Source organism: Nerophis ophidion, linkage group LG10 (assembly GCF_033978795.1).
Source record: "Nerophis ophidion isolate RoL-2023_Sa linkage group LG10, RoL_Noph_v1.0, whole genome shotgun sequence".
In the NCBI taxonomy this organism is placed as follows: domain Eukaryota; kingdom Metazoa; phylum Chordata; class Actinopteri; order Syngnathiformes; family Syngnathidae; genus Nerophis; species Nerophis ophidion.
Window position 1 is genome coordinate 11,958,275 of NC_084620.1, and position 25,552 is coordinate 11,983,826.

At 42.1% G+C, this 25,552-nt stretch overlaps 2 protein-coding genes across 11 annotated transcripts in view; both read right to left on the reverse strand.

Moving 5' to 3' along the window:
• Nucleotides 1-8,961: 8,961 nt before the first annotated feature.
• On the reverse strand, nucleotides 8,962-21,857 carry si:ch73-40a2.1 (tyrosine-protein kinase receptor TYRO3). The gene is made up of 15 exons (XM_061912377.1): nucleotides 21,322-21,857; nucleotides 21,189-21,250; nucleotides 20,495-21,113; nucleotides 20,271-20,426; nucleotides 19,727-20,062; nucleotides 19,423-19,606; nucleotides 19,218-19,351; nucleotides 13,026-13,148; nucleotides 12,879-12,959; nucleotides 12,701-12,793; nucleotides 11,510-11,631; nucleotides 11,337-11,446; nucleotides 11,037-11,196; nucleotides 10,833-10,969; nucleotides 8,962-10,752 (listed from the first exon to the last, which is right to left on the reverse strand). Exons 1-15 carry the CDS (start codon nucleotides 21,407-21,409, stop codon nucleotides 10,515-10,517), a joined length of 2,643 nt encoding a protein of 880 aa, XP_061768361.1. The 5' UTR covers nucleotides 21,410-21,857; the 3' UTR covers nucleotides 8,962-10,514.
• A 132-nt stretch (nucleotides 21,858-21,989) lies between these two features.
• The window catches only part of ehbp1l1a (EH domain binding protein 1-like 1a), a 41,379-nt gene continuing 37,816 nt past the window's right edge, over nucleotides 21,990-25,552 (reverse strand). For all 10 annotated transcript variants that reach the window (XM_061912370.1, XM_061912371.1, XM_061912373.1 and 7 more), the window contains 6 exons: nucleotides 24,225-24,271; nucleotides 24,035-24,146; nucleotides 23,854-23,953; nucleotides 23,645-23,718; nucleotides 23,458-23,572; nucleotides 21,990-23,380 (listed from right to left, as the gene is read on the reverse strand). In XM_061912370.1, coding sequence (XP_061768354.1) covers nucleotides 23,287-23,380; nucleotides 23,458-23,572; nucleotides 23,645-23,718; nucleotides 23,854-23,953; nucleotides 24,035-24,146; nucleotides 24,225-24,271 — 542 coding nt within the window. In that variant the 3' untranslated portion in view covers nucleotides 21,990-23,286. The remainder of the gene's footprint in view (nucleotides 23,381-23,457; nucleotides 23,573-23,644; nucleotides 23,719-23,853; nucleotides 23,954-24,034; nucleotides 24,147-24,224; nucleotides 24,272-25,552) is intronic.

Consider the following 25,552-nt stretch of genomic DNA (forward strand, 5'->3'; position numbering starts at 1 on the left):
GAGGAGGAACTGTTAAACTTGTAAAAAAAAAAATATATATATATATATATATATATATATATATATATATATATATATATACACACATATATATTCCCTTCCTTGATTTCAAATTTTTAATCTATTTTAGTCATATTAAATTTTTGATTATTTTTTTTGTAGATTAAATATTAGCCTTTGTTTTCAGTTTTTTTTATTATTATAAATATATATGAGCTGTAATACTTGCAAATATTTTTCACATTTTTGCACACATGTACGATAAGCAAATTAGTTCCTGGTTAGAAAAAAAAAAGCTTATAGCCATATGATTATAACTTTGCATTTGCATTTACTTTACATGTCCGTCCATCCATCCATTTCCCAACGCTAATTCACTTTGGGGTCGCGGGGGGCGCTGTTGCCTATCTCAGCTACAATCGGGCGGAAGGTGGGGTCCACACTGGACAAGTCGGCACCTCATTGCAGTACTTTACATGTCGAATATGGTTATGAGCCACAAGATTTTATTTTTCATCTGCCTCCTTGAGTATTTTTCACAGGTGGGATTGCACCTAAATTAATACGACATTTTAATATACATTCAAATGGCATTGTTTAATAATTATAAACAATGCCAAAGCGTCAAACCACATTTTTGCATTGCAGTTATGGTGTTAGTTTATTTCGAACATGCATCCAATCGCCAAATGATACATTACATATTTCCAGTTTCTCATTACATCATGTCCAAAAATGCATTTGGGTGTGAGCTTGCACACAGTTTTAGATGCCCCACAATGCTTTGTTTTGAAGTCTTAATTAACAGTGGGTCATTTGTGATGTCACAGTGAAGTGAAGTGAAGTGAATTATAATTATATAGCTCTTTTTCCTCTAGTGAGTCAAAGCCCTTTACATAGTGAAACTCAATATCTAAGTTGCATTTAAACCAGTGTGGGTGGCACTGGGAGCTGGTGAGTAAAGTGTCTGGCCCAAGGACACAACGGCAGTGGCTAGAATGGCGGATGCGGGGATCAAACCTAGAACTCTTAAGTTGCTGGCACGGCCACTCTATCAACCAAGCTATACCGCCCCACAGTGCAGTGGATCATGTACTTATTTACTGTGGAGCAAAATTTATACCAAATTAATTACAAGACATAATATCTAGACCAGTGGCTCTCAAACTTTGTTCACCAAGCACTACCTCAGAAAACACTTGGCTCTGCACGTACATGTACCACCATAACGACCCACATTGAAATACAGTCGCGTCGTAGGCCAAAGTAATAATTTAAAAAAAAAAAATTTTATTTCACAAGTATAATTCATAATTTGACCACTGTAACATTACACAGTTTGAACAGTAACACTGTTTAAATATAGCAAAATAAAACACTGTACTTAAATCCATCCATCCATCCATTTTCTACCGCTTATTCCCTTTGGGGTCGCGGGGGGCGCGGGTGCCTATCTCAGCTATAATCGGGCGGAAGGCGAGGTACACCCTGGACAAGTCGCCACCTCATTGCAGACTGTACTTAAATAATGAATCAAATAGTTGGCGTACCACTAGATGGAGCCTGCATACCATTAGTGGTACACGCACCACAGTTTGAGAATCTTTAAACTAGACCAGTGGTTCTCAACCTTTTTTCAGTGATGTACCCCCTGTGAAATTTTTTTTAATTCAAGTACCCCCTAATCAGAGCAAAGCATTTTTGGTTGAAAAAAAGGGATGCAGAAGTAAAATACAGCACTATGTCATCAGTTTCTGATTTATTAAATTGTATAACTGTGCAAAATATTGCTAATTTGTAGTGGTCTTTCTTGAACTATTTGGAAAAAAATATCTAATAACTAAAAACTTGTTAAAAAATAAACAAGTGATTCAATTATAAATAAAGATTTCTACACATAGAAGTAATCATCAACTTAATATTTGGGGATTGTAATAGAGATCCATCTGGATTCATGAACTTAATTCTAAATATTTCTTCACAAAAAAAGAAATATTTAACAACAATATTTATGAAACATGTCCACAAAAATATCTAGCTGTCAACACTGAATATTGCATTGTTGCATTTTTCACAGTTTATGAACTGACATTCATATTTTGTTGAAGTGTTATTTAATAAATATATTCATAAAGTATTTTTTAATTGTTGCAATTTTTAGAATATTTAAAAAAAATCTTACGTACCCTGTGGCATACCTTCAAGTACCCCTAGTGGTACGCGTACCCCCATTTGAGAACCACTTATCTAGACCATAAATAAAGTGTATTAAAACCATCATGATAGGTTTAGGACGGGGGTCGGTAACCCAAAACGTTGAAAGAGACATATTGGACCAAAAATACAAAAAAACTCATTTTACATATTTGATCTATTTTACATGAAAATAAACTGTTGCATCGCAGTCAACACTATGGTGAGTTCAAGAACCACTGAAATTAGTAGGACAAAACGATGTTCACCAAATACTCTCATCAGTGAAGCATACACACACAAACATGTTAGTGAGCTTTCTAACAATTGTGTAGGTTTGTGTCATGTTTGTCCTCAAACAAAAAACATACTAAAACAAAAAAATTCCCCCCCCCAACTTTTTCCATTTTAAATCCTTTCTTAAAAATGCTCCAGGGAGCCACTAGGGCTGCACTAAAGCGCCGCGGGTTGCTGACCCCTGGTTTGGGACTTCCAGGCAGTTGTAGATGTGCATTACCTTAAACTTGTTCAAAGTAACCCTTTTTTCGACCAAAACAAGAACACCACCAGCTAACTTATGTTAACATTACTGGTTTACCAAAACATATATATTTCTAAAGTCTCTACTTTATTTACAATGACCAACTATATTAATGAAAAAATGCGTATTGGTTTATAAACACAAAAACAGTCAAAGAGAAGCAACCAACATTTTGCACTCATGTTGTCATGGTAGAGGATATTTTCAATGATATCTAACATTAGTAAAGTAAAGTACCACTGATAGTCACACACACTAGATGTAGGGAAATTACCCTCTGCATTTGACCCATCCCCTTGTTCCACCCACTGGGTGGTGAGGGGAGCAGTGAGCAGCAGCGGTGGGCGGGCTCTAGAATAATTTTGGTGACTTAACCCCCAATTCCAACCCTTGATGCTGAGTGCCAAGCAAGAAGATAATGGTTCCCAATTTTATTGTCTTTGTTTTATAGTCTTTGACTCGGCCGGGGTTTGGACTCCATCCATCCATCCATCCATCCATCATCTTCCGCTTATCCGAGGTCGGGTCGCGGGGGCAGCAGCCTAAGCAGGGAAGCCCAGACTTCCCTATCTCCAGCCACTTCGTCTAGCTCTTCCCGGGGGATGCCGAGGCGTTCCCAGGCCAGCCGGGAGACATAGTCTTCCCAACGTGTCCTGGGTCTTCCCCGTGGCCTCCTACCAGCTGGACGTGCCCTAAACACCTCCCTAGGGAGGCGTTCGGGTGGCATCCTGACCAGATGCCCGAACCACCTCATCTGGCTCCTCTCGATGTGAGGAGCAGCGGCTTTACTTTGAGTTCCTCCCGGATGGCAGAGCTTCTCACCCTATCTCTAAGGGAGAGCCCCGCCACCCGGCGGAGGAAACTCATTTCGGCCGCTTGTACCCGTGATCTTATCCTTTCGGTCATGACCCAAAGCTCATGACCATAGGTGAGGATGGGAACGTAGATCGACCGGTAAATTGAGAGCTTTGCCTTCCGGCTCAGCTCCTTCTTCACCACAACGGATCGATACAACGTCCGCATTACTGAAGACGCCGCACCGATCCGCCTGTCGATCTCACGATCCACTCTTCCCCCACTCGTGAACAAGACTCCTAGGTACTTGAACTCCTCCACTTGGGGCAGGGTCTCCTCCCCAACCCGGAGATGGCACTCCACCCTTTTCCGGGCGAGAACCATGGACTCGGACTTGGAGGTGCTGATTCTCATTCCGGTCGCTTCACACTCGGCTGCGAACCGATCCAGTGAGAGCTGAAGATCCCGGTCAGATGAAGCCATCAGGACTACATCATCTGCAAAAAGCAGAGACCTAATCCCGTGGCCACCAAACCGGATCCCCTCAACGCCTTGGCTGCGCCTAGAAATTCTGTCCATAAAAGTTATGAACAGAATCGGTGACAAAGGACAGCCTTGGCGTAATCCCACCCTCACTGGAAACGTGTCCGACTTACTGCCAGCAATGCGGACCAAACTCTGACACTGATTGTACAGGGAGCGGACTGCCACAATAAGACAGTCCGGTACCCCATACTCTCTGAGCACTCCCCACAGGACTCCCCGAGGGACACGGTCGAATGCCTTCTCCAAGTCCACAAAGCACATGTAGACTGGTTGGGCAAACTCCCATGCACCCTCAAGAACCCTGCCGAGAATATAGAGCTGGTCCACAGTTCCACGACCAGGACGAAAACCTACAAATCTCAGGGCAGAGACTGTAACCACAAGGCCACTGAGCAAGCTCAGAAGTTCAACTTTGCTAAATTTCACGATTATTAGCTCAACATACACTAGGGCAAAGCAGAGTATTACATATGGGCGCATCTTAACTGCACCATATACAGAACACAAAAATCAGTCTAAGTGGAAGTTCCCTAAAGAAAAGTGCTCATATGTAAGTATTAGGGCTATGAATCTTTGGGTGTCCCACGATTCGATTTTTTCGATTCAACGTGATTTTCGATTCAAAACGATTCTGTATTCATTCAATACATAGTGTTAAACCTTGGCGAGAATGAGGACTCAGGTGCAGAAGGGGGACAATTGACACAGGCTTTATTTAACAATTTTCTTTGAAAACTCCTTGAACAGAGTGATTAAAGCAAAGCGGCTACAGAATCTATGATAAGAAAAGACCTATAGGCAAAAGGCAATAAACAGAAAATCACTCCATAGGGAGGAAAAAGGCAATAGCAAAATTACACGAATCTAATAACAAAAAGAACAACAATCTATTATTAGCTAAAAAGAGGTAAATCACTCACGCAGAGGAGACAAGAAACTTTAAACAGAAAGTACGCTATAAAAAGCTGAGATAACTACAAAGTAAAGCGCTCCAAGAGGAGGGGGAAAAAAAAGGCAACGCACTGAAATTAAAACACAAAATTCTTGACCAAAAACTTTAGCAAACAAAATCACTCTCTCAGAGGAAACAAAGAAATCAATAAATAAGGCAAGACGTAGCAAAAGTGATTCAAGGCTGTAGTCAAGGCTGGAGGCACGTAGCGAGACGATATATATCTGGCACAAGACAAGAGGAAGACCAGACATTTATACACATGAGGGAGGGTGACACAGGTGGGCACAATCAGGCAATCAGGAGAGACATCAGACCAGTGAAACAAGGGGAAGGGCAAGTGACCTGAAACAAAAGGGAGAGTCAACCTTTCAAAATAAAACAGGACATGACAAGACAACATGAAACCAGACAAAACCCAGACATTACTTCACCCAGGTGTGACACATATGGTTTCAGCAGGATCCACCCCAGTCTGCTGACAGGCAAGCAGATAGATTAGATAGATTAGTTAGATAGATAGATAGATAGATAGATGGATAGATGGATAGATGGATAGATGGATAGATGGATAGATAGATAGATAGATAGATAGTACTTTATTGACAAATTCCAGCAGCAGTGTACAGAGTTGAGATCAATTAAAAAAAAAAAGTAAAAAGTAAATAGTGTGGGTTTAAAAGGAAACAAAATAGAGAAATATTACAAAAAGAATAAAAACAATGGGAATAACAATATAACAGTAAAATAAGAATATAACAAGACAAAGTAGGCAGTAGTGACCATGTTATGAAAGCATATTGCACTGTTAATTTTTTGCATCCCCTGTCATCCTTGTACCCCCTGCCCCGGATAGGAGTTGTACAGTCTAATGGCGTGTGGGACAAAGGAGTTTTTGAGTCTATTAGTCCTGCACTTGGGATGAAGCAGTCTAGCACTGAACAGGCTCCTCTGGCTACTGATAACACTATGCAGAGGGTGACTGGCATCATCCAGGGTGCTCGCTAGTTTGTCAACAGTCCTCTTCTCTGCCACCGTCACCAGTGAGTCCAGTTTCATTCCGATTGTAGAACCGGCCCGCCTGATCAGTTTCTCAAGTCTGGAGCTGTCCTTCTTAGATGTACTGCCCCCCCCAGCACACTACCATGTAGAACAGAACACTAGCAACCACAGACTGGTAGTACATCCACAGGAGTTTTCTACAAATGTTGAAGGAGTGCAGTCTCCTCAGGAAGTACAGCCTGCTCTGTCCTTTCTTGTACTGGTGCTCCGTGTTAACAGTCCAGTCCAGCTTATTGTCCACCCAAACCCCGAGGTACTTGAATGAGTCCACGGTCTGTACCTCAACTCCCTCGATCACAATAGGTTGTGACCGTGGACTCGACCTCCCAAAGTCAATGACCAGCTCCTTGGTCTTTGACGGATTGAGCTGCAAGACGTTCGTGTGGCACCAGACAACAAAGTCCCTCACCAGGTTCAGAAACTCCTCCTCTCTGCCGTCCCTGATGCACCCGACGATGGCTGTGTCATCCGCGTACTTCTGGATGTGACACAGCTCTGAGTTGTAGCAGAAGTCAGCGGTGTACAGGGTGAAGAGAAGACGGGCCAGCACCGTTCCCTGCGGTGCTCCGGTGCTGCTGATCACAGTGTCAGACGTGATGTCCTTCAGTCTGACGTACTGTGGCCTGTCGGTGAGGTAGTTCGAAATCCAGGCAACCAGGCAGGGGTCCACTTGCATTTTGTAGAGCTTGTCCTTAAGGAGGCGGGGCTGGATGGTATTAAAGGCACTCGAGAAGTCCAGAAACAGGATCCTCACAGTGACATTTCCCTTATCCAGGTGTGAGTGGGCTCGATGCAGCAGGTAAAGGATAGCATCCTCCACACCAACGCCTTCCTGGTACGCAAACTGCAGGCTGTCCTGGGCATGTTGCACCTGTGGTCTGAGGAGGCTGAGAAATAGCCGCTCCAATGTCTTCATTAGATGAGAGGTGAGCGCCACTGGTCTGTAGTCGTTCAGCTCACTGGGGCAGTTCTTTTTGGGAACTGGAACGATGCATGACGTCTCCCAGAGGGTGGGCACTCTTCCCAGCTGCAGGCTGAGGTTGAAGATCCTTTGAAGTGGTTCACCCAGTTCTGCAGCACAGGTCTTCAGGAGTCGGGGGCACAGCTTGTCTGGGCCTGCTGCTTTCCTTGGCTGTAGCTTCCTCAGTTGACCTCTGACCTGGTCCGCAGAGATGACTAATGTCTGCGTAGAGGTGGTGGAGGGGGGTGCTGCCATGGCTGGGGGGGAGGTGCGTTGAGGGGAGCAGAAGAGGGGTTGGCTGTGATGGGAAGTGGGGGACGGAGAGGACACGGGATGGTTAAACCGGTTAAAGAAGTTATTCATCTCATTGGCCCTCTCTATTGTCCCCACAACAGCTCTGGTCTTTGTCTTGTGGCCTGTGATGGTTTTCACACCTTCCCAGACCTCCCTCATGTTGTTCTGCTGCAGCTTCTGCTCTAGCTTCTTCCTGTAGCTGTCCTTAGCCTCCCTCACGCATCGTTTCACCTCACGCTGTGCTGCTCTCATTGCCTCCCTGTCTCCACTCCTGAAGGCAGCTTTCTTCTTGTTGAGGACAGCTTTAACTTCTTGTGTTACCCAGGGTTTGTTATTAGGGTAGCACCGAACAGTCTTAGCAGGGCAGATCACGTCCACGCAGAAGTTGAGGTAATCTGTGAGACAGTGAGTCAGCCTATTAATGTCCTCACCCTGTGGAAGCAGCACGTCCCAGTCTGTGGTGTCGTAGCAGTCTCTGAGGGCATCTTCCAATTCAGGGGACCACTTCCTCACATAGCAAGTGTTAACAGGCTGTCTTTGGACCATGCGGGTGTATTTTGGCCGCAAATGAACAAGATTGTGGTCAGACTTCCCTAGTGGGGGGAGGGGTGTGACCTTGTATGCATCCCTGACATTAGAATACAGTAGGTCAATTGTCCTGTTGTTTCTCGTGGGACAATCCACAGCCTGGTAAAAAGCAGCTAATGTTGAGTCCAAAGTAGCATGATTGAAGTCCCCAGAAATGATGAAAAAAGCCTCAGGATGTTTTGTCTGTAGCCTTGATGTGATGGCGTGGATCAGAGTGGTAGATTTAAAAAAAAAAAAAGCTTTTATAATTGTAAAGGACAATGTTTCATCAGCAGATTGCAATAATGTAAATTTGTTTTAACTATTAAACAAACCAAAAATATGACTTATTTTATCTTTGTGAAAACATTGGACACAATGTGTTGTCAAGCTTATGAGATGTGATGCAAGTGTAACCCACTGTGACACTATTGTTATTTTTTAATTTTTTTTATAAATGTCTAATGATAATGTCAATGAGGGATTTTTAATCACTGCTATGCTGAAATTATAACTAATATTGATACTGTTGTTGATAATATTCATTTTTGTTTCACTACTTTTGGCTTGTTCTGTGTTGTGTTTGTGTCTCCTCTCAATTGCTTTGTTTATTGCAGTTCTGAGTGTTGCTGGATCAGGTTTGGTTTTGGAATTAGACTGCATTGTTATGGTATTGCTGTGTAGTGGTTTGTTGGATTGATAAAAAAAAAACAATTAAAAAAAAAAAGAGAATCGATTCTGAATCGCACAACGTATTCGAATCAATTTTTTTCTCCCACCCCTAGTAAGTATATAGGGAATAAGAAAAGTATATACATGGGGCGGTATAGCTCGGTTGGTAGAGTGGCCGTGCCAGCAACTTGAGGGTTGCAGGTTCGATTCCCGCTTCCGACATCCTAGTCACTGCCGTTGTGTCCTTGGGCAAGACACTTTACCCACCTGCTCCCAGTGCCACCCACACTGGTTTTAATGTAACTTAGATATTGGGTTTCACTATGTAAAGCGCTTTGAGTCACTAGAGAAAAGCGCTATATAAAATATAATTCACAATAAACATGCTTCTGAAGTTTATTTGAAGTTTATACAGACATTGACAAAGTGGTCACTACAAACTGGATCACGCATTCAACTTGGCTCCACTTGATAAAAGCGAAAGGCTCAACACAGCAGCAACCTTTTTGTTTTGTTGTTTGAGCAACAACAGCAAACCATTTAGGATGGACTCTCTTTGGAACGCTATAACACCACATGTACAGTATGTGGCGTTTTCACCGGGCTTCCTGCTACAAATGTTGCTGTACACCAAATGTTTGAGTCTGAGGCAACAGCACCCAGGTGTGACGCGACATAAAGCCATTGAATACAATGCTACAAGCCTAGCACTTATATTTTTGAGCAGTTTCACCCATTATTCATAGACAATTTTAGAGTGAAAAGCAAATTTTATTTTCACTCGCATACAAATCTTTTTAACTTGGATTGTCTCCTGGCTTCGAGACTCTCCCGAAGATCACTGCAAGCGAAGACACAACAAACTCCCTTTTTTTGTCTCTCATGGACATACACCTGTTGTTGTGAACTTTGGACTAGCGACGGCAAATACATCAAGGCCGCGGAACAGAGACACACTATGGGCTTATACACACACACACACACACACACACACACACACACACACACACACACACACACACACATCCACATCCACAAAAAAAATACGCCACACATACACCCCCCCATCCCCCAATCCAACACCCTCGACGCAAATCCCATAGGGGTGATGAATGGATGGTCAGCGCCTGAGAACTGCGGTCTACCACCATGACCTTGAACTACCTTCCCTCTGTTGCTAGATATCTCGAGATGTATGTTGTATTATGTATATGTACTTTGCTATGGAGGTTTTTTCTCACTCCGAACTGGGCCCCCTTAGGAGCCCAGTCTGGATTCTATTTTTTTACTCATCCTTCCCCTGCGTTTACCTTTTTCCCATCTTTTACGGGGCGCCTTATGGCGACCCATCAGCGTTCTTGTTCTGTAACCCTGTACACTCTTTGTTTGTCTAATTTTGAACAGGTTTGTGCTGAAAACAAAGTTTCGTTGTACTTGTTGCAATGACAATAAAGACCTACCCACCTACTCTTTGCAGTGCCTCTAAAGGTCCATCAGGTTGGATGGGAAGTGTCAGTGTATTTGTTACAGATCTGTTGTCCTCAAGGAAGAAGCCCGGTGGTTCTGAACTTCTTCCATGTCCAATCAACAGAATTTACAACAACAAGTGGAGCCCAATGAAGCTGTAGACATACCCGAAGGAAGATCAGGGGAAACTGGATGCACCTGAGCTTCATCTCTAGCTTCACAGCAAAGATTGTGAGGACTTTTGTACAAATGATATCTGAAGTTTTCTGTACAATGTTTTTAAAATGCTAAGTTTTTTTCACTCATGTTGACATTATGGGGTTTGTATGTAGATTTTGTTTAGGAAACTGAGTGTATTCCATTCTAAAATAAGGCTGTAACACAAAAAAATGTGGAAAAATATAAGTGCTGTGAATACTTAATGAGCTGGAAATACACTTCGGATAGTCTGCTTATAGGTCCCACTAGACTTCATCCACAGGACTGGACAGGTACAAGTTCTCCCCTCGGGCCTGACAGCAAGTTTGCTGGTTCTCTGAGACAGCAGATGCAGCCTCCAAGCCCTGGTTGATGTAGAAAGCCCCCTGGCAGGCATCCAGGATGGGGAGCTCCCTTAAAAGAGCCTCCAGTTTTTCCCCCAGTTCCTTGAAGCCAGGCCTGCGTGTCTGTTCCTCATCCCAGCAGCTCTGCATGATTTCATAGCTTCATTTTGGGTGGGAAAACAAACACGTGTCAAAAATGCAAACATGCTAGTGTACACGTAGTAATCTAGTAACACTCACAGTTTGTGGTCACAGTCATCAGGCCGTCTGAGCCTATATCCAGACAGAAGCAGGTTCAGAAGCTCATGGTTTTGGACTCCAGGGTAGGGGGTTCTGCCCAGAGATGCAATCTCCCACATTGTCACCCCAAATGACCACTGAGCAATATACCAACATTTAGTAAGTAATTCAACTGTAAAGTCATTCCACCTTCTCGAGACCTACCACGTCAGTCTTAGCGGTGTAAACCATGTCAGACAGGCTCTCGATGGCCAACCACTTGACTGGCACACGGACGGATTTTTGTTGACGGTAATAATTGCTACTGTGGATTTTCCGAGACAGGCCAAAATCTGCCACGCGCACAACAAGATCGTCACCCAGCCTGTGTATTTGAGTAAATGTATATTAAAGAGAAACAGTATTCCTGTTTCCTTCCCAGCTAGGTGGCAGCTGAATACCAATAGACGCTAACAAGAGCCACAGTCACACACAAACACAAGGAGGCCTTCATGTGTCCCTCACATGCAGTTGCGTGCTGCCAAGTCTCGGTGCAGAAAACCCTGCGAGTTCAGGTAGTCCATCCCAGCTGAGATGTCAACCATGAAGCGCAGCAGGCTTTGAGGTGGCAAAAACTGTGGAGGACATTCTGTCAGCCTTGGAAACACTAGAATAACACACTGTAGATGCCATCTCACCATTGGAATATCACCATAGCGCATCGCGATGAGGAAACGCCGCAAGTCGCCATGTTTCATGTAGGGCAGAATGACCATGGGGATGGCCACTGGGGAGTCCTGCTCTCTCTGCAAAGTTACTCCTGCATGTGGGAAATATTTCATCCTTGGACAGCCCCAGGGCCCAAAACAGGCATTGCATGTGTTCTTTATGTGATATGAATGTTTAATTTGAGGGTTACCAGCGTAAAATTTTGCCAGGGAGATTTTTTTTGAATAAAATTGCAATCTGTTTTTGTCTGCAACATTGTTAGAATAAGATATAAATATAAAGTACAAACACTTTCTCATAAGAACTCTTTCAACTTTGTTGACTCCCGTTATAGCTGCTATATTTTTAGTATAATTTTTCCACAAAAAACTAATAATGTCATTCGCGCATTCCCGGGCGCAGCAACGCTGCTGCCCACTGCTCCCTTCACTTCCCAGGGGGTAATCAAGGGGATGGGTCAAATGCAGAGGACAAATTTCATCAAACCTAGTGTGTGTGTGACAATCATTGGTGATTTAACTTTTTAACTGATAAAAAAATAAAAATAAATGATTGTTTTGGTGTAACTGTGCCCTTTAACCACCAACTGCCAGCAGAAAACTATGAGCATATTTCTCAGAGCTTTGATGAGCATTAATAAATTAATCTGCGATCGAACTGCTGAAATGCAACGAAAATGATCGTGGGCAGGCATAACATAGCAGGGAGTCAAAAAATTGATTTTTGAAGTAATCGCGACTCTTATTTGTACTAATTCTTAATCAATTCATAAAAATCAAAAATAGATTTTCCTTGTGTGCTTTGTACTGTATCAAATTTAATGTCATAAATGATTTACCTATTCAAAGCTATAATACCCAATAACAAATATTCCACTCTGCAACATATTGTTTAAAATGTTGGTTATTTTGCATGTTCCCATTAGTTAATATTTTTTATTTTTGACAAGAAGTCCCTAAAACAAAGAAATAAAAACATTATATAAATCGAAAGACCTGAAGTTGTTAAATATATTCAAGCGTTGGAAGTAATAGTTATTTAATTCATTGTTGACTTAAGAGATTTATGAGCTGATCCCTTTCATGTATGACTGAGAGTGTAGAATCAATCTTAAGGTTGCAGAAAGCTTAAGCGATAGTAAAATTATCTTTTTAGCTTACCAAGAAGCTGCACCACGTTTTTGTGATCGAAGTTCTTCATGCTCTCTGCCTCTCTGAGGAACTCACCCAAGTCTTCCTGGCTGTACATGCCCACTAAATGTGCAGAACAGAGGAACATAACATTCCCAACAACTAGTAGAAGAAAAGGAATGGTCAGATTGGAAGTTTCGATAAACACCTCTCATTGTCTTCACCGCAACCCTGACGTGCATGTTGTCCTCTGCAAAGAAGAGCCCCTCGAAGACGGAGCCATACTCTCCTGGAGGGAAACAGAACATTTCACATGCATACTGTCTTAATTAAAATATGTTTCAGATCAGCCAACCTTTCCCCAGCCATTTTCCCAATGTGAGTTTGTTTCTCTCCACAAGAACATCCCTCAGGTTGGCTATCAGGCTGTCACTCAGACCTTCCAACAGCCGGGCCACGCTCTCTTCCTTGGAGGTCCCTAAGAATTAAACAAACAGATACAAACAAGTTTTCACAAGCTTGCCATCTAATGTGATCGCTCCTCTACAGTTACATTTCGAATCACTCCTCCGCACGTGATCTGAGAGCAGCTGAGAAATTGCATTTATGTGACTATATGGATGCACAATTGCGTGTGTGTGTGCACCGATCCAAATGATCGGAATCACGTGTCCTAATCACTTGGCCCGGCCACAGGTGTATAAAATCAAGCACTTAGACATGGAGACTGTTTCTACAAACATTTGTGAAATACCGTATTTTCGGAATATAAGTCGCAGTTTTTTTCATAGTTTGGGGGGTGCGACTTATACTCGGGAGCGACTTATGTGTGAAATTGCCACATTACCGTAAAATATCAAATATTATTATTTTGCTCTTTTACGTAAGAGACTAGACGTATAAGATTTCATCAGATTTAGCAATTAGGAGTGACAGATTGTTTGGTAAACATATAGCATGTTTTATATGTTATAGTTATTTGAATGACTCTTACCATATGTTACGTTAACATACCAGGCACGTTCTCAGTTAACATACCAGGCACGTTCTCCGTTGGTTATTTATGCGTCATATAACGTACACTTATTCAGCCTGTTGTTCACTATTCTTTATTTATTCTAAATTGCCTTTCAAATGTCTATTTTTGGTGTTGGGTTTTATCAAATAAATTTCCCCAAAAAATGCGACTTATACTCCAGTGCGATTTATTTATGTTTTTTCCTTCTTTATTATGCATTTTCGGCAGGTGCGACTTATATTCCGGAGCGACTTATACTCCCAAAAATACGGTAATGGGCCACTCTCAGGAGCTCAGTGATTTCCAGCGTGGAATTGTCATAGGATGCCACATGTGCAACAAATCCAGTCGTAAAATTTCCTCGCCCCTAAATATTCCAAAGTTAACTGTCGGCTTCATTATAAGAAAATGAAAGAGTTTGGGAACAACAGCAACTCAGCCACAAAGTGGTAGACCACGTAAACTGACAGAGAGGGGTCAGCGGATGCTGAAGCGCATAGTGCAAAGAGGTCGCCGACTTTCTGCACAGTCAGTTGCTACAGAGCTCCAAACTTCATGTGGCCTTCCAATTAGCCCACGTACAGTACGCAGAGAGCTTCATGGAATGGGTTTCCATGGCCGAGCAGCTGCATCTATGCCATACATCACCAAGTCCAATGCAAAGCGTCGGATGCGGTGGTGTAAAGCACGTCGCCACTGGACTTTAAAGCAGTGGAGACACGTTCTCTGGAGTGATGAATCGAGCTTTTCCATCTGGCAATTTGATGGATGAGTCTGGGTTTGGAGGTTGCCAGGAGAACGGTACATTTCGAACTGCATTGTGCCGAGTGTAAAATTAGGTGAAATAGGAATTATGGTGTTGGGTTGTTTTTCAGGAGTTGGGCTTGGATCTTTAGTTCCAGTAAAAGGAACTTTGAATGCTCCAGGATACCAAACCATTTTGGATAGTTCCATGCTCCTAACCTAGTGGGAACAGTTTCGAGCGGGCCCCTTTCTCTTCCAACATGACTGTGCACCAGTGCACAAAGCAAGGTCCATAAAGACATGGATGACAGAGTCTGGTGTGGATGAACTTGACTGGCCTGCACACAGTCCTGAACTGAACCCGATAGAACACCTTTGGGATGAATTAGAACGGAGACTGAAAGCCAAGCCTTCTCGACCAACATCAGTGTGTGACTTCACCAATCCGCTTTTGGAATAATGGTCGATAATTTCGAATAAACACACTCCGCAACCTTGTGGACAGCCTTCACAGAAGAGTTGAAGCTGTATTAGTTGCAAAAGGTGGACCAACATCATATTGAACCCTATTGGTTAGGAATGGGATGGCACTTTAAGTTCATATGTCACTTTAAGTTCATATGTAAGTCAAGGCAGGTGCCAAAAGACTTTTGGCAGTATAGTGTATATACACACATATACCGTTGTGTGTATATAAATATTTTTAAATGTGCTCAAAATTTTCAGAGTACTTATACTGAAATATTTTAACCAAGTTTTATTTAAAAAAATAACAGATTCAAAATGTTAGACATATTCACACACACACACACGCACACACACACACACACACACACACACACACACACACACACACACACACGCACACGCACACACGAGAAAAATATTAAATATTGTTCAGGCTTGAATTGTATTTTAGCTTCTTATTAGCCATGTTATTGCTAACCCATTTATACACTGGAAGCGACTAATGGAATCTATAAATTGAAGTTGAGTGGTCATTTATTTTTTTGGCAACACCTAGTGGTCACAATAATTTTTTATGTCTAACTCATGACCCATTAAGTGGAATGATGCGGTTACATTTGTTACTGGATACTTTCTAGTACGCTTTTGCCTTGGAAACTATGTATGTGTAAGTAATATGCAACATTAATTATTTGATACATGTGTATGTTTACAAATGTTGTGGTTTATACTCCAAAACTGTTTATTAAAGACACTTATCATGTATGTCTAGCATATATACTATTGTGTGCTTAACTGCTGTGTAGCTGCTAGCCTACCATGATTTCCTTTTTTAAATTACTTGACTAAAATATAGTGGGGCAAAAAAGTATTTAGTCAGCCACCGATTGTGCAAGTTCTCCCACTTAAAATGATGACAGAGGTCTGTAATTTTCATCATAGGTACACTTCAACTGTGAGAGACAGAATGTGGAAAACAAATCCAGGAATTCACAATGTAGGAACTTTAAAGAATTTATTTGTAAATTATGGTGGAAAATAAGTATTTGGTCAACCATTCAAAGCTCTGACTGATGGAAGGAGGTTTTGGCTCAAAATCTCACGATACATGGCCCCATTCATTCTTTCCTTAACACGGATCAATCGTCCTGTCCCCTTAGCAGAAAAACAGCCCCAAAGCATGATGTTTCCACCCCCATGCTTCACAGTAGGTATGGTGTTCTTGGGATGCAACTCAGTATTCTTCTTCCTCCAAACACGACAAGTTGAGTTTAGAGCAAAAAGTTATATTTTGGTTTCATCTGACCACATGACATTCTCCAAATCCTCTGCTGTATCATCCATGTGCTCTCTGGCAAACTTCAGACGAGCCTGGACATGCACTGACTTAAGCAGGGGACACATCTGGCACTGCAGGATGTTATTCCCTGTCGGTGTAGTGTGTTACTGATGGTAACCTTTGTTACTTTGGTCCCAGCTCTCTGCAGGTCATTCACCAGGTCCCCCCATGTGGTTCTGGGATTTTTGCTCATCGTTCTCATGATCATTTTGACCCCACGGGATGAGATCTTGCGTGGAGCCCCAGATGGAGGGAGATTATCAGTGGTCTTGTATGTCTTCCATTTTCTGAAAATTGCTCCCACAGTAGATTTTTTCACACCAAGCTGCTTGCCTATTGTTGATTCACTCTTCCCAGTCTGGTGCAGGTCTACAATTATTTTCCTGGTGTCCTTCGACACCTCTTTGGTCTTGGCCATAGTGGAGTTTGGAGTCTGACTGTTTGAGGCTGTGGACAGGTGTCTTTTATACAGATAACGAGTTCAAACAAGTGCCATTAATACAGGTAACGAGTGGAGGACAGAAGAAGTTACAGGTCTGTGAGAGCCAGAGATCTTCCTTGTTTGAAGTGACCAAATACTTATTTTCCACCATAATTTACGAATACATTCTTAAGAATTCCTACAATGTGAATTCCTGGATTTTTTTTCACATTCTGTCTCTCACAGTTGAAGTGTACCTATGATGAAAATTACAGACCTCTGTCATCGTTTTAAGTGGGAGAACTTGCACAATCGGTGGCTGACTAAATACCTTTTTGCCCAACTGTACATGCTGACTGGAGGACATTTAGCTGTTCAGCTTTACTCAAGTAAACAGGCTTGACGACTTATATCAAAGAAGAACAGGGGGGTGTGAGCACACTTTTGACATAAAAAGAGGAAAATTTATTAAAGGAAAAAAAACATTTCTATGAGCACAAAGTACTGCCTCGCTAACACTGACAGAAAATTTTGTTAGTCAAGACTACATTACCTGCAATTGGGTGCATTTCTACGCTATATTTTACCTTAAGATTTATTCTCATCTACTAACCTCTTTTGGATCTTTTTGACACTTACATATCCAATGTAATCTACCACAGAATTTGTAGGTTTTTTGGTACATAATTTACTCACATAAATATAATTGAAAATGTAATGCAAAACTCCAGCACATGGATGCAAATAACTCAGCAACTCTATCCACGTCCCCTCGGGTAATCTACTTCTTGTGATTATGTTTACAATCCGCCACGTCAAAAATATATCTTCTTGCTGGCTACTAATAAAAACTCTACAACTAAGAACTTGTTTGGAACTAACAGTGTTGGTATCGTAATCATCCAAATATGATTAGCAGCAAAGTGGGCAGCAGTCAATGTTGTGGCTTGGAGAGCAAATGGAGCCGACAACCAGTGTTGCCTACTCCTCAGCAAGGAAAGTATCTATTGGCTGTCCCAAAAGTCACTAGAAGTTGCTAGATGCGGTCATCACCTTATTTTGCATAATTTATTGCAATGGGTGCAGTAGGAAAGACACTAAATTGATTTAAAAAATGTGTAAGCATGATTAGAACTGCAAATTATTTTTTGTTGTTTTTAAATCAATTTTGTTCTACATAATTTAATTTTAGAGTATAAATCTGATCAAAAGAATGGTTGGTTTTGATATTCACTAATAAACCAAATCTAATGACTGGCTAATTAACATGAACGATGGAATTTGGACGTTGCAGAGATTTATATGAGTTTGACATGATCTTAAAGAAATATTCACATTTACATGTCGCTCTGTAAACCCTGGCAGAAAACGTGGCAACTTTGCACATGCAAATTTCATGTGCAGTTTGGAGGCGTGTGCGTCGCCTCTCTGCACTGACTGACATGATTAGTTAGCTAGCTGGCTGTACAACACACAGGCGAGGTGAGTAAGTGACTGAAGGTGTGTAGTGAAGTGAAGTGAAGTGAATTATATTTATATAGCGCTTTTCTCTAGTGACTCAAAGCGCTTTACATAGTGAAACCCAATATTTAAGTTACATTTAAACCAGTGTGGGTGGCACCGGGAGCAGGTGGGTAAAGTGTCTTGCCCAAGGACACAACGGCAGTGACTAGGCTGGCAGAAGCGGGAATCGAACCTGCAACCTTCAAGTTGCTGGCACGGCCACTCTACCAACCGAGCTATACCGCCCCACTATACTATAGGCAAATCAAATTCAGTGGTTTCTGTAAGTGTGACAGTAAAGAAACATTTATATTTAAAATTACAGTCGAAAATTTCTGACTAGGAATTCGGAAATTTTGATCTTCCCACTCCAGATAGAATGCACAATAAAAGACCAGACGGTAAATGATTTGCGCATGCGTGAACCTCCACAAATCCCGCCCTGTGAGGGCTTCCAGTCTGCTAGCGCAGTGGTAGCATCAACTGACCGGCACCACCCAACACGGCTCGCTGAGGAAAGTAACTGCTGCGTGCTTTCACCTCAGTCTCCAGGACATAAAAAAAGTCTCTTAATATCAGGGAAAAAAATCGCTAGATTTGGCGGTAGTAGCTGTTTTCAAAAAAAAGTCGCCAAGTTGACAGTTGCTAGACTTTAGCAACAAAGTCGCGAAGTTGCCAACACTGGCGCCAACAAGTTAGCTTGCTAGATGGTTAGCTAACTAGTGAGCTTGATTCGGTGCTTTTGAGCGTCTCTCCGTCCTGTTATGGTATCGATGTGGCGTTTAGGCAAGAGTACTTGTGGCTGAGGGAAGCATTAAACAAATTTTGTTTGAATCGTTTTTTTTATTAATATTTTTAATTTAAAAAAGTTTTGACAAGAAAAACGAACATTTAAAAACACGGATTTCTGCGTTCTCACAAACATTTAGCATGTCTGCAAGAAAGCAGATATAATTCCATACTTGTTTTTTGCTGGTATTAGACCAATCTCCGATATCAATATCGGATCGGGACACGCCTAATGTCAATAAAAGTAGGTGACGTTTGACCTCACCTCTATCTTGGCTCTTTTGATTAAGGGAATCAACACCTCCATGAGCCTGTGGGGGCGTTGCCTGTCGTTCTTGTGGGAGTCTGTAGGAAGTTCCAGTGTTGATAGGCGAAAGTTGCATTTCCTGGACCTCTGACCTACGTGTAAATATTGTTGATGAAATGATCTGTAAAAATGTGAAAAGCCCTTCTCATTACTTTTTTTTCACCTGACTTTCTGGTCATTCCTACACTTAACAAGGACAACAGCAACAATCGAAGAGCAGAGCAGGCTGCCAAAAAAAACAACAAAAGCCAGCCATGTGTTGAAGTGACTTTGTGGAGCAGCAGTCACATCATTTCCAGGGGCTTTTAGGATCGGCGCCGTCGTCATCTCCACTGGAGGAACTTTCCCTGTGCGGCATAGAAAAAAATGCAAGCCATCTCTATTAAATTATATTATTATAAACTAAGTATAGTTAACAAGAACTCGAATGTCACGTCAAGTGTTTGTGTTAAGTCACTGGTACATACATTTATGAATAATTACAGAGGCAGAAGATGAAGGTGGCGCCCCCATTAGGTTGGAGACGTCATTCCATCCGAGCACAGTCAGCCTGAAGTCATTGTGTGGGTCGAGTCCCATGACTCTCACGGAAGTGCTGGTCAGCCCAGCTGAGTCAGCGGAAAAAAACACTCCACGCCCACATTCCGCCCACTGGCCATCTTCACTTTCTGCTTTCTCCTCGCATTTAACTCGATACATCACTTCCTGTCGACCGCCCCAATCATGAGGAGGATCCCACGTTAGATTTAGGACAGAGTTGTTAAGACGATGTGCCATTAGATTGCCAGGCGCAGAAGGGGGCTCTGGTGAAGACAGGAACAATTATTAATGTGAGGTGGCAACAGTAACAGCAGATAGAGCTGAGGGTATTAGTCAGAATTTTTGTTCCTGCAGACTCTCCCTGTCATTTATTTTTTACTTTAACGCAGCCTTACCTGATGTCATCTTGCATCTCTAATGAAATATTATTGTCCATACAGAACGACACAAAGTTAATTGAATCTTTCTTACTGGTGCAGCCAAGGTCATCTGGGTCATGTAGAAGACGGTGGAAGCCCTGCAAACAGTCACACCTATCCGATCCCTCCTTGAGCGTCCTGCTGTTTGGTGGGCACGCTCGGCACTCTCCATGCTCCCTTGCTGCTTTATAGTAGCCTCTCCTGCATGCTAATAGGGACATACTGTGAATGAGAACATCTGGACAATTTTGTTTCTTCATGCTGTTGTCACTCTACCTTGACAGGTTCCATTAATGGCCTGATGTCCAGCTTTGCATGTACATCCGCCTTGCAAAGGACCCCACACTCCAAATGCGTCACACTTCTTTTCGGGCAGAGAAAGCGTCTCAGCGTTTTCCACACAAATACCTACAGCAGGTTTTGGTGCAGCCACAGCGCTGTCAAACCAGACAAGGTCTATGTGGACCGCAGGGCACTTCTTGTAGTAAAGCCTGATTGAGGTGACCAGCACACATGTTGCTGAGTAGGAAAACCCCAGCTGGAAACCAACACGGCTTACAACACCAAGGCTCAGCCCCAAGCTGTGCATCAGGTGCTGATTGATTTGGCTGAGTGAGGCATTGGAGTGAAACGGCCTGGAGTCCTGAAGTTTCACTATGGTCAGACTGTCTGGGAATCTTGTGGCGGGTACATCTGAGTCAAACAAGTGAACTTGCAGACTGGCATTCTCACCAGATGTCTCCTTTTGCTGCGCAAAGGTGATGTCCATTAGGAGATTATGCATATCTTTACGCTCTATCCATTGACTTAGAAGAGTTCTTGTTCTTTGCTTCCCGCATGCTTGGAGAACCGGAACTGGACGCATTGCACCATTTCTGAGCAGGATCTCAATCCACTGAGGGAGACAGGAGGAATCTCAGCTAAATGCCTGCACTGTGAATGCAAATATAGCAAATGGGCTTCAACTTACTGCTCTGTGGGGCTCAGACGTCCAGCTGAGACGGCTGTGTCTCTCGGAATGGAACAGTTCCACTAAAGAGGAAGAGGATTCAAGTGTAAAACCAATTTTCCTCATTGAAATAAGTAAGTCACACAACACTCACCTTCTTCAGCCTGGTGTGTTCCCAACACCTTCATCCACAAGAAGCTTAAAGTTGACACACACTTGAGCACAGTGTAACAATCCGCCATGTTGCACAAAGTGTTTATGGCAGCAAGTTGCCGCAAACACTTTACATGCACCGCCTGTTCTTCCGAAAAGTGACGTCTATGTATGCGTTTGAGACTTCTTCAAAGGAACTTCCTATAAATTTCTCATAGTGCTTCTCAAGAACATGCAATTTCAAATCCAAAGGTAATAATAATAATATACATGTTGAAGAATAATTCAGCTAAAATTTAAAATGGTATTTTAACAATTAAATCATGTTAATTGCTTTTTATAATCACTAAGAGATCAATTAAGTTAAATGCAATTTGTTCATAAGCAATTGAGTCCTATTGTCCAAAACAAGAAAATAAATGTAAAAGCTTTAATAAAGTCATTTAAACTTTCTCCCAGAATATGTTTTAAACATAGCTCCAAATAAAAACATCCTATTTTAATTGTTCCTCTTTTTGTGGGTGTTTTTATATTTCACCATTTCTTTGGAAAGGAGCCCATGCGAAAATAACTCACATGATGGGAAACGTGTGCAATTGTGTCTCGTTAGCCCCACCTTCTGATGCTTGTGTCTGCCAATCAAATCCACCACTCTGGACAAGGCAAAAATCACACTAAAATAGATATATTTAATGCAAACAATTTGCAGTTGTGCAGGCACTGAAATATTTTCCAAACGTGACAAAATGTGCATATAAAGGATTAAAACAACCTGAAAGTAACAGTCAGCATTCTTTTGAACAACAAGCATAACTGCAAAAAACTTTTGACAATAAGGAATACTTCTTTCATTCAAAATTAGTCCTATTTTCAAGCATCCTGACTTGTATGTAGGTATAACTTGCATTTCCAGATGCTTGCCAAATGTTTCATACATGCAGTACATCATTTGTACGACTGCAGTTCCTATGTCATGTTTTAAGGTGCAATGCAGCAATAAGAAAGAAGTGCATAATTTGGGTTCGGAGGAAAAAAAAGACACGTCTGCAGGCAACAAATTGAATAAATAGTAAAATCTTAAATGAAAGCAATAAATTAAAGATTACTTAAATACGGCATTCCTTGCCCTTATCCTCCTGTTTGCAGCTGTGAAAGTGATTTAGGCTGCTGTCGATGGTAACATAATAAACCTAAAATGTGTTAACGCTTGGTCTTTGCACAATCTGCGCCTACAAAAGGCTCCCAAAACCATGAATAGACAATTACAAACTGGAAAAAAAATGGATGCAAGGTTGTTTTAGCCGATATCTAGTAATAAAAAGGCACATTAAAAAGGAAAGACATCCATTTTCACTTTACAGTGACAAGGCACAATAAAAATAAAGCTTTAAATATATATTATGTAACAGTTAATGTACTTTGGGTATACACTTTTTAGGTTAACGTAATCAAATATAGGTTTTTAGCTTATTAATGGAAATGTAAGTCATTGTATAATAATCTTTTCCAACAAAACATGTCCCTTAAAAGAAAACGTGGCGTTTGGCGCCATCAATTGGTGATTACGCTTAACTACAGGCATCCAATCATTGATTCAAAAATTATGAAGCAGCAATATTCCTGTAAGGACACTGTTAATTATGCTGGCTTTTGCAAGAGAGGTTACATGCAATGTTTCGTTGTAAGTTGTATACTAGGCTTCTCCACTCTTGTGTGGGTGTATTGGCACTAAAAGGACTTACAGAAAGTTAAAGGATAAAACTGTACATTTAAAAATGGAGTCACTTGTTCACGGTCTTAAAAGGCACTTCCCAACAACAACACATGAAAAAAAACTCATCCTAAAAGAATGTCAATCCGTAGTCATGAAGACAGGAGCAAAGAGGCAGCAATATGAGAGCAAATTGCCACATGGACCCAGAGGCAGCAATATGACAGCAAATTGCCAGATGGACCCACCCACAGATCACTGGATCACACACTTGTCCTGCTGCTGCTGGGCGTACTTCCTCCTGCGCTGCTCCAGGCCTCGTTCCAAGCGCTCGTCTTCCTCAAGAGCACTAAAGACATAAGGAAAGCCGATGTGTTTCATGGCTGACATCAACATGTGAAAAGCTCGGCGAGCTCCTCCTCTCACCCTCTCTCCTTGGCGTCCATACAGTGGACCAGCTGGTCTCTCTGGTTGACCAGTGACACCAGTTCCTGGAGCAGCAGCTGCTCCCTGTGCTTGTGGGCCAATGTCTTCTGCCACTCTGGAAAGCATCCAAAACAACAATGACTTTTTAAACTTGTGAGGACTCTATAGCGCTGTAAGAAAGAGAAACCTTCAAGGGCCATTATGTCTCGCAGCTCTTCGGTTAACAGCTCAAACCTTCTTTCCAAATCATGTTCCTCCAGCCTGTCAATCACAAAACTTTAATTATTACTGTACTTTTCAGCAATTAAACAGGTACTTCCTTATTTTGGCGAATGTCATCAATGCCATAAATACATGTTCTATATATGTTTCACTTATCTCCAGTAAAAGTCTTACAGCAGCTGCAGATGATCCTGTCGTCTTATCAATGCATTCTTTTTGTTGACCAGTGTGAACCATTCTTGAATAAGTCGCTCCTCTCGCACCTTGTCACTGCCTGTAAAGGCGACACACAGGAACTTTCACACACAATTTGTGTCAATTTTAGAAATTAATCAAGACGCTCTTTGTTAGCTACTTGTGTCCATGAGTTGTCTTAGACTCCTCTCCACAACTGCAGCTCTGCTATCTATGTGGTTTTGTTCTGCTTCCAGGGCTTCCATTTGACTTAAAACATACTGGCTGGGGTCCTGAATGCAACACACACACACAAACACATGCCTTTGTTTCCTTAAAGCATGCTTATGATGTGAACTAATCAAACTAACCTTTCCTTCTGGCCTTCCCTCCTCAGCCACTGTTGACACTATCATTTCTGCAAGGTAAAAATAGACTTGACCTACTATGATGACATCTATCATTATTTTAATCATTATTTTAAATGTTACTGATTTTTTAATTTTACACCCCAACAGAAGATATAAACAGTAAATAAATATTATAATTATATTGGTATTGGACTGCGGTAAATGAGAATTTGATACCCTACTAATCAGCAAGCATTCTAGAGTAATGATAATTTAGAGAAAGGTGAGGAACCAGCCCAGAATTACAAAGAACAGATTAGTGATGTCAAAGGAGTTTGAAGTTACAGTCACAAAGAAAAATATACGTAAAACTCACTATGCAGTATTGGACTGAGATCCTGCAAAGTCCACCTACTATGGAAGACATGTACTGGCAATTCTGAAGTTAGACAATTAACACCTGAATGACTCAAACAAGGCTCTGGAGAATGGGAGATTATTCTTCTTCTACTTGCGTATGAGGCAACTATGCAGTTTGGGTCAGGTGTTGCAACCAGATAACTGTCAGCAATGGGGTTGAGCAGGTCAAGGAGTGTGTCCTCAGGTAGTCATAGGGTGGGGCACTTGTGGAGTATGTGGTGTGCAGTATGCTCAGTGTGGCCACATAGGCAGGGTACTGATTGGCGCACCCCCCAACGGTACATGTCAGAGTTGAAACGGTCGACTCCAGTTCGTAGCCGATTTACTCATTCTCTCTGAGGCAGGTTTGCACCTGGAGGCAACAATGAGCTAGGGCATAGCATACTGTAAATTGAGTGGGTTGTGAGGTTTCCTGCCAGCCAGTTCTCCATCTGTCAAAGATGTTGATATTGTAGCCGTAACGAGTTGCTGCATGGCGAGAGAAAGGGTGGTGAGAGGACAGGCGTTGGCGGTGAAGTTGGGAGTTCTGAACAAGGTTGTGTAGGGTATGGTTCACGTCCAGCAAGGCCTAGGAAAGGCCCAAGGCCCTGGCAATATCTCACCTCAGTTTCTTATACACTGGGCAGAAATGCCTGGACTGGCTGTAGGTGTTCTACTCCTCCTGTCTCCTTTTTCAGTCGATACCCAAGATCTGGCGAAAGGCTACCGTCATTGCTCTGCCAAAACCAAACAAACTTACAGCTATCCCGAAGAACTACGGCCCTAATTCACTCCTCTGCGTCCCCTTCAAGCTCCTCGAACAATTCCTTCTTGCTCCGTAGAAACCAGTTGTGGAACCTCAACTTACTGACACCCAAGTAGGCATCTGTTCCGGATGCAGTACTGTACAACACATTGTGAAACTTTCAAATGACATTGATATCCGTTCT

Bases quoted from the DNA above. Each gene is read 5' to 3' on its own strand.
- si:ch73-40a2.1 (XM_061912377.1), bottom strand. From the start codon at position 21,409: ATGGCGGATTGTTACACTGTGCTCAAGTGTGTGTCAACTTTAAGCTTC. The intron at 21,251-21,321 runs GTGAGTGTTGTG...CTTCCTCTTTAG, and splicing joins AACACACCAGGCTGAAGAAG to TGGAACTGTTCCATTCCGAG. The intron at 12,960-13,025 runs GTTGGCTGATCT...GTTTCCCTCCAG, and splicing joins GGGAAAATGGCTGGGGAAAG to GAGAGTATGGCTCCGTCTTC.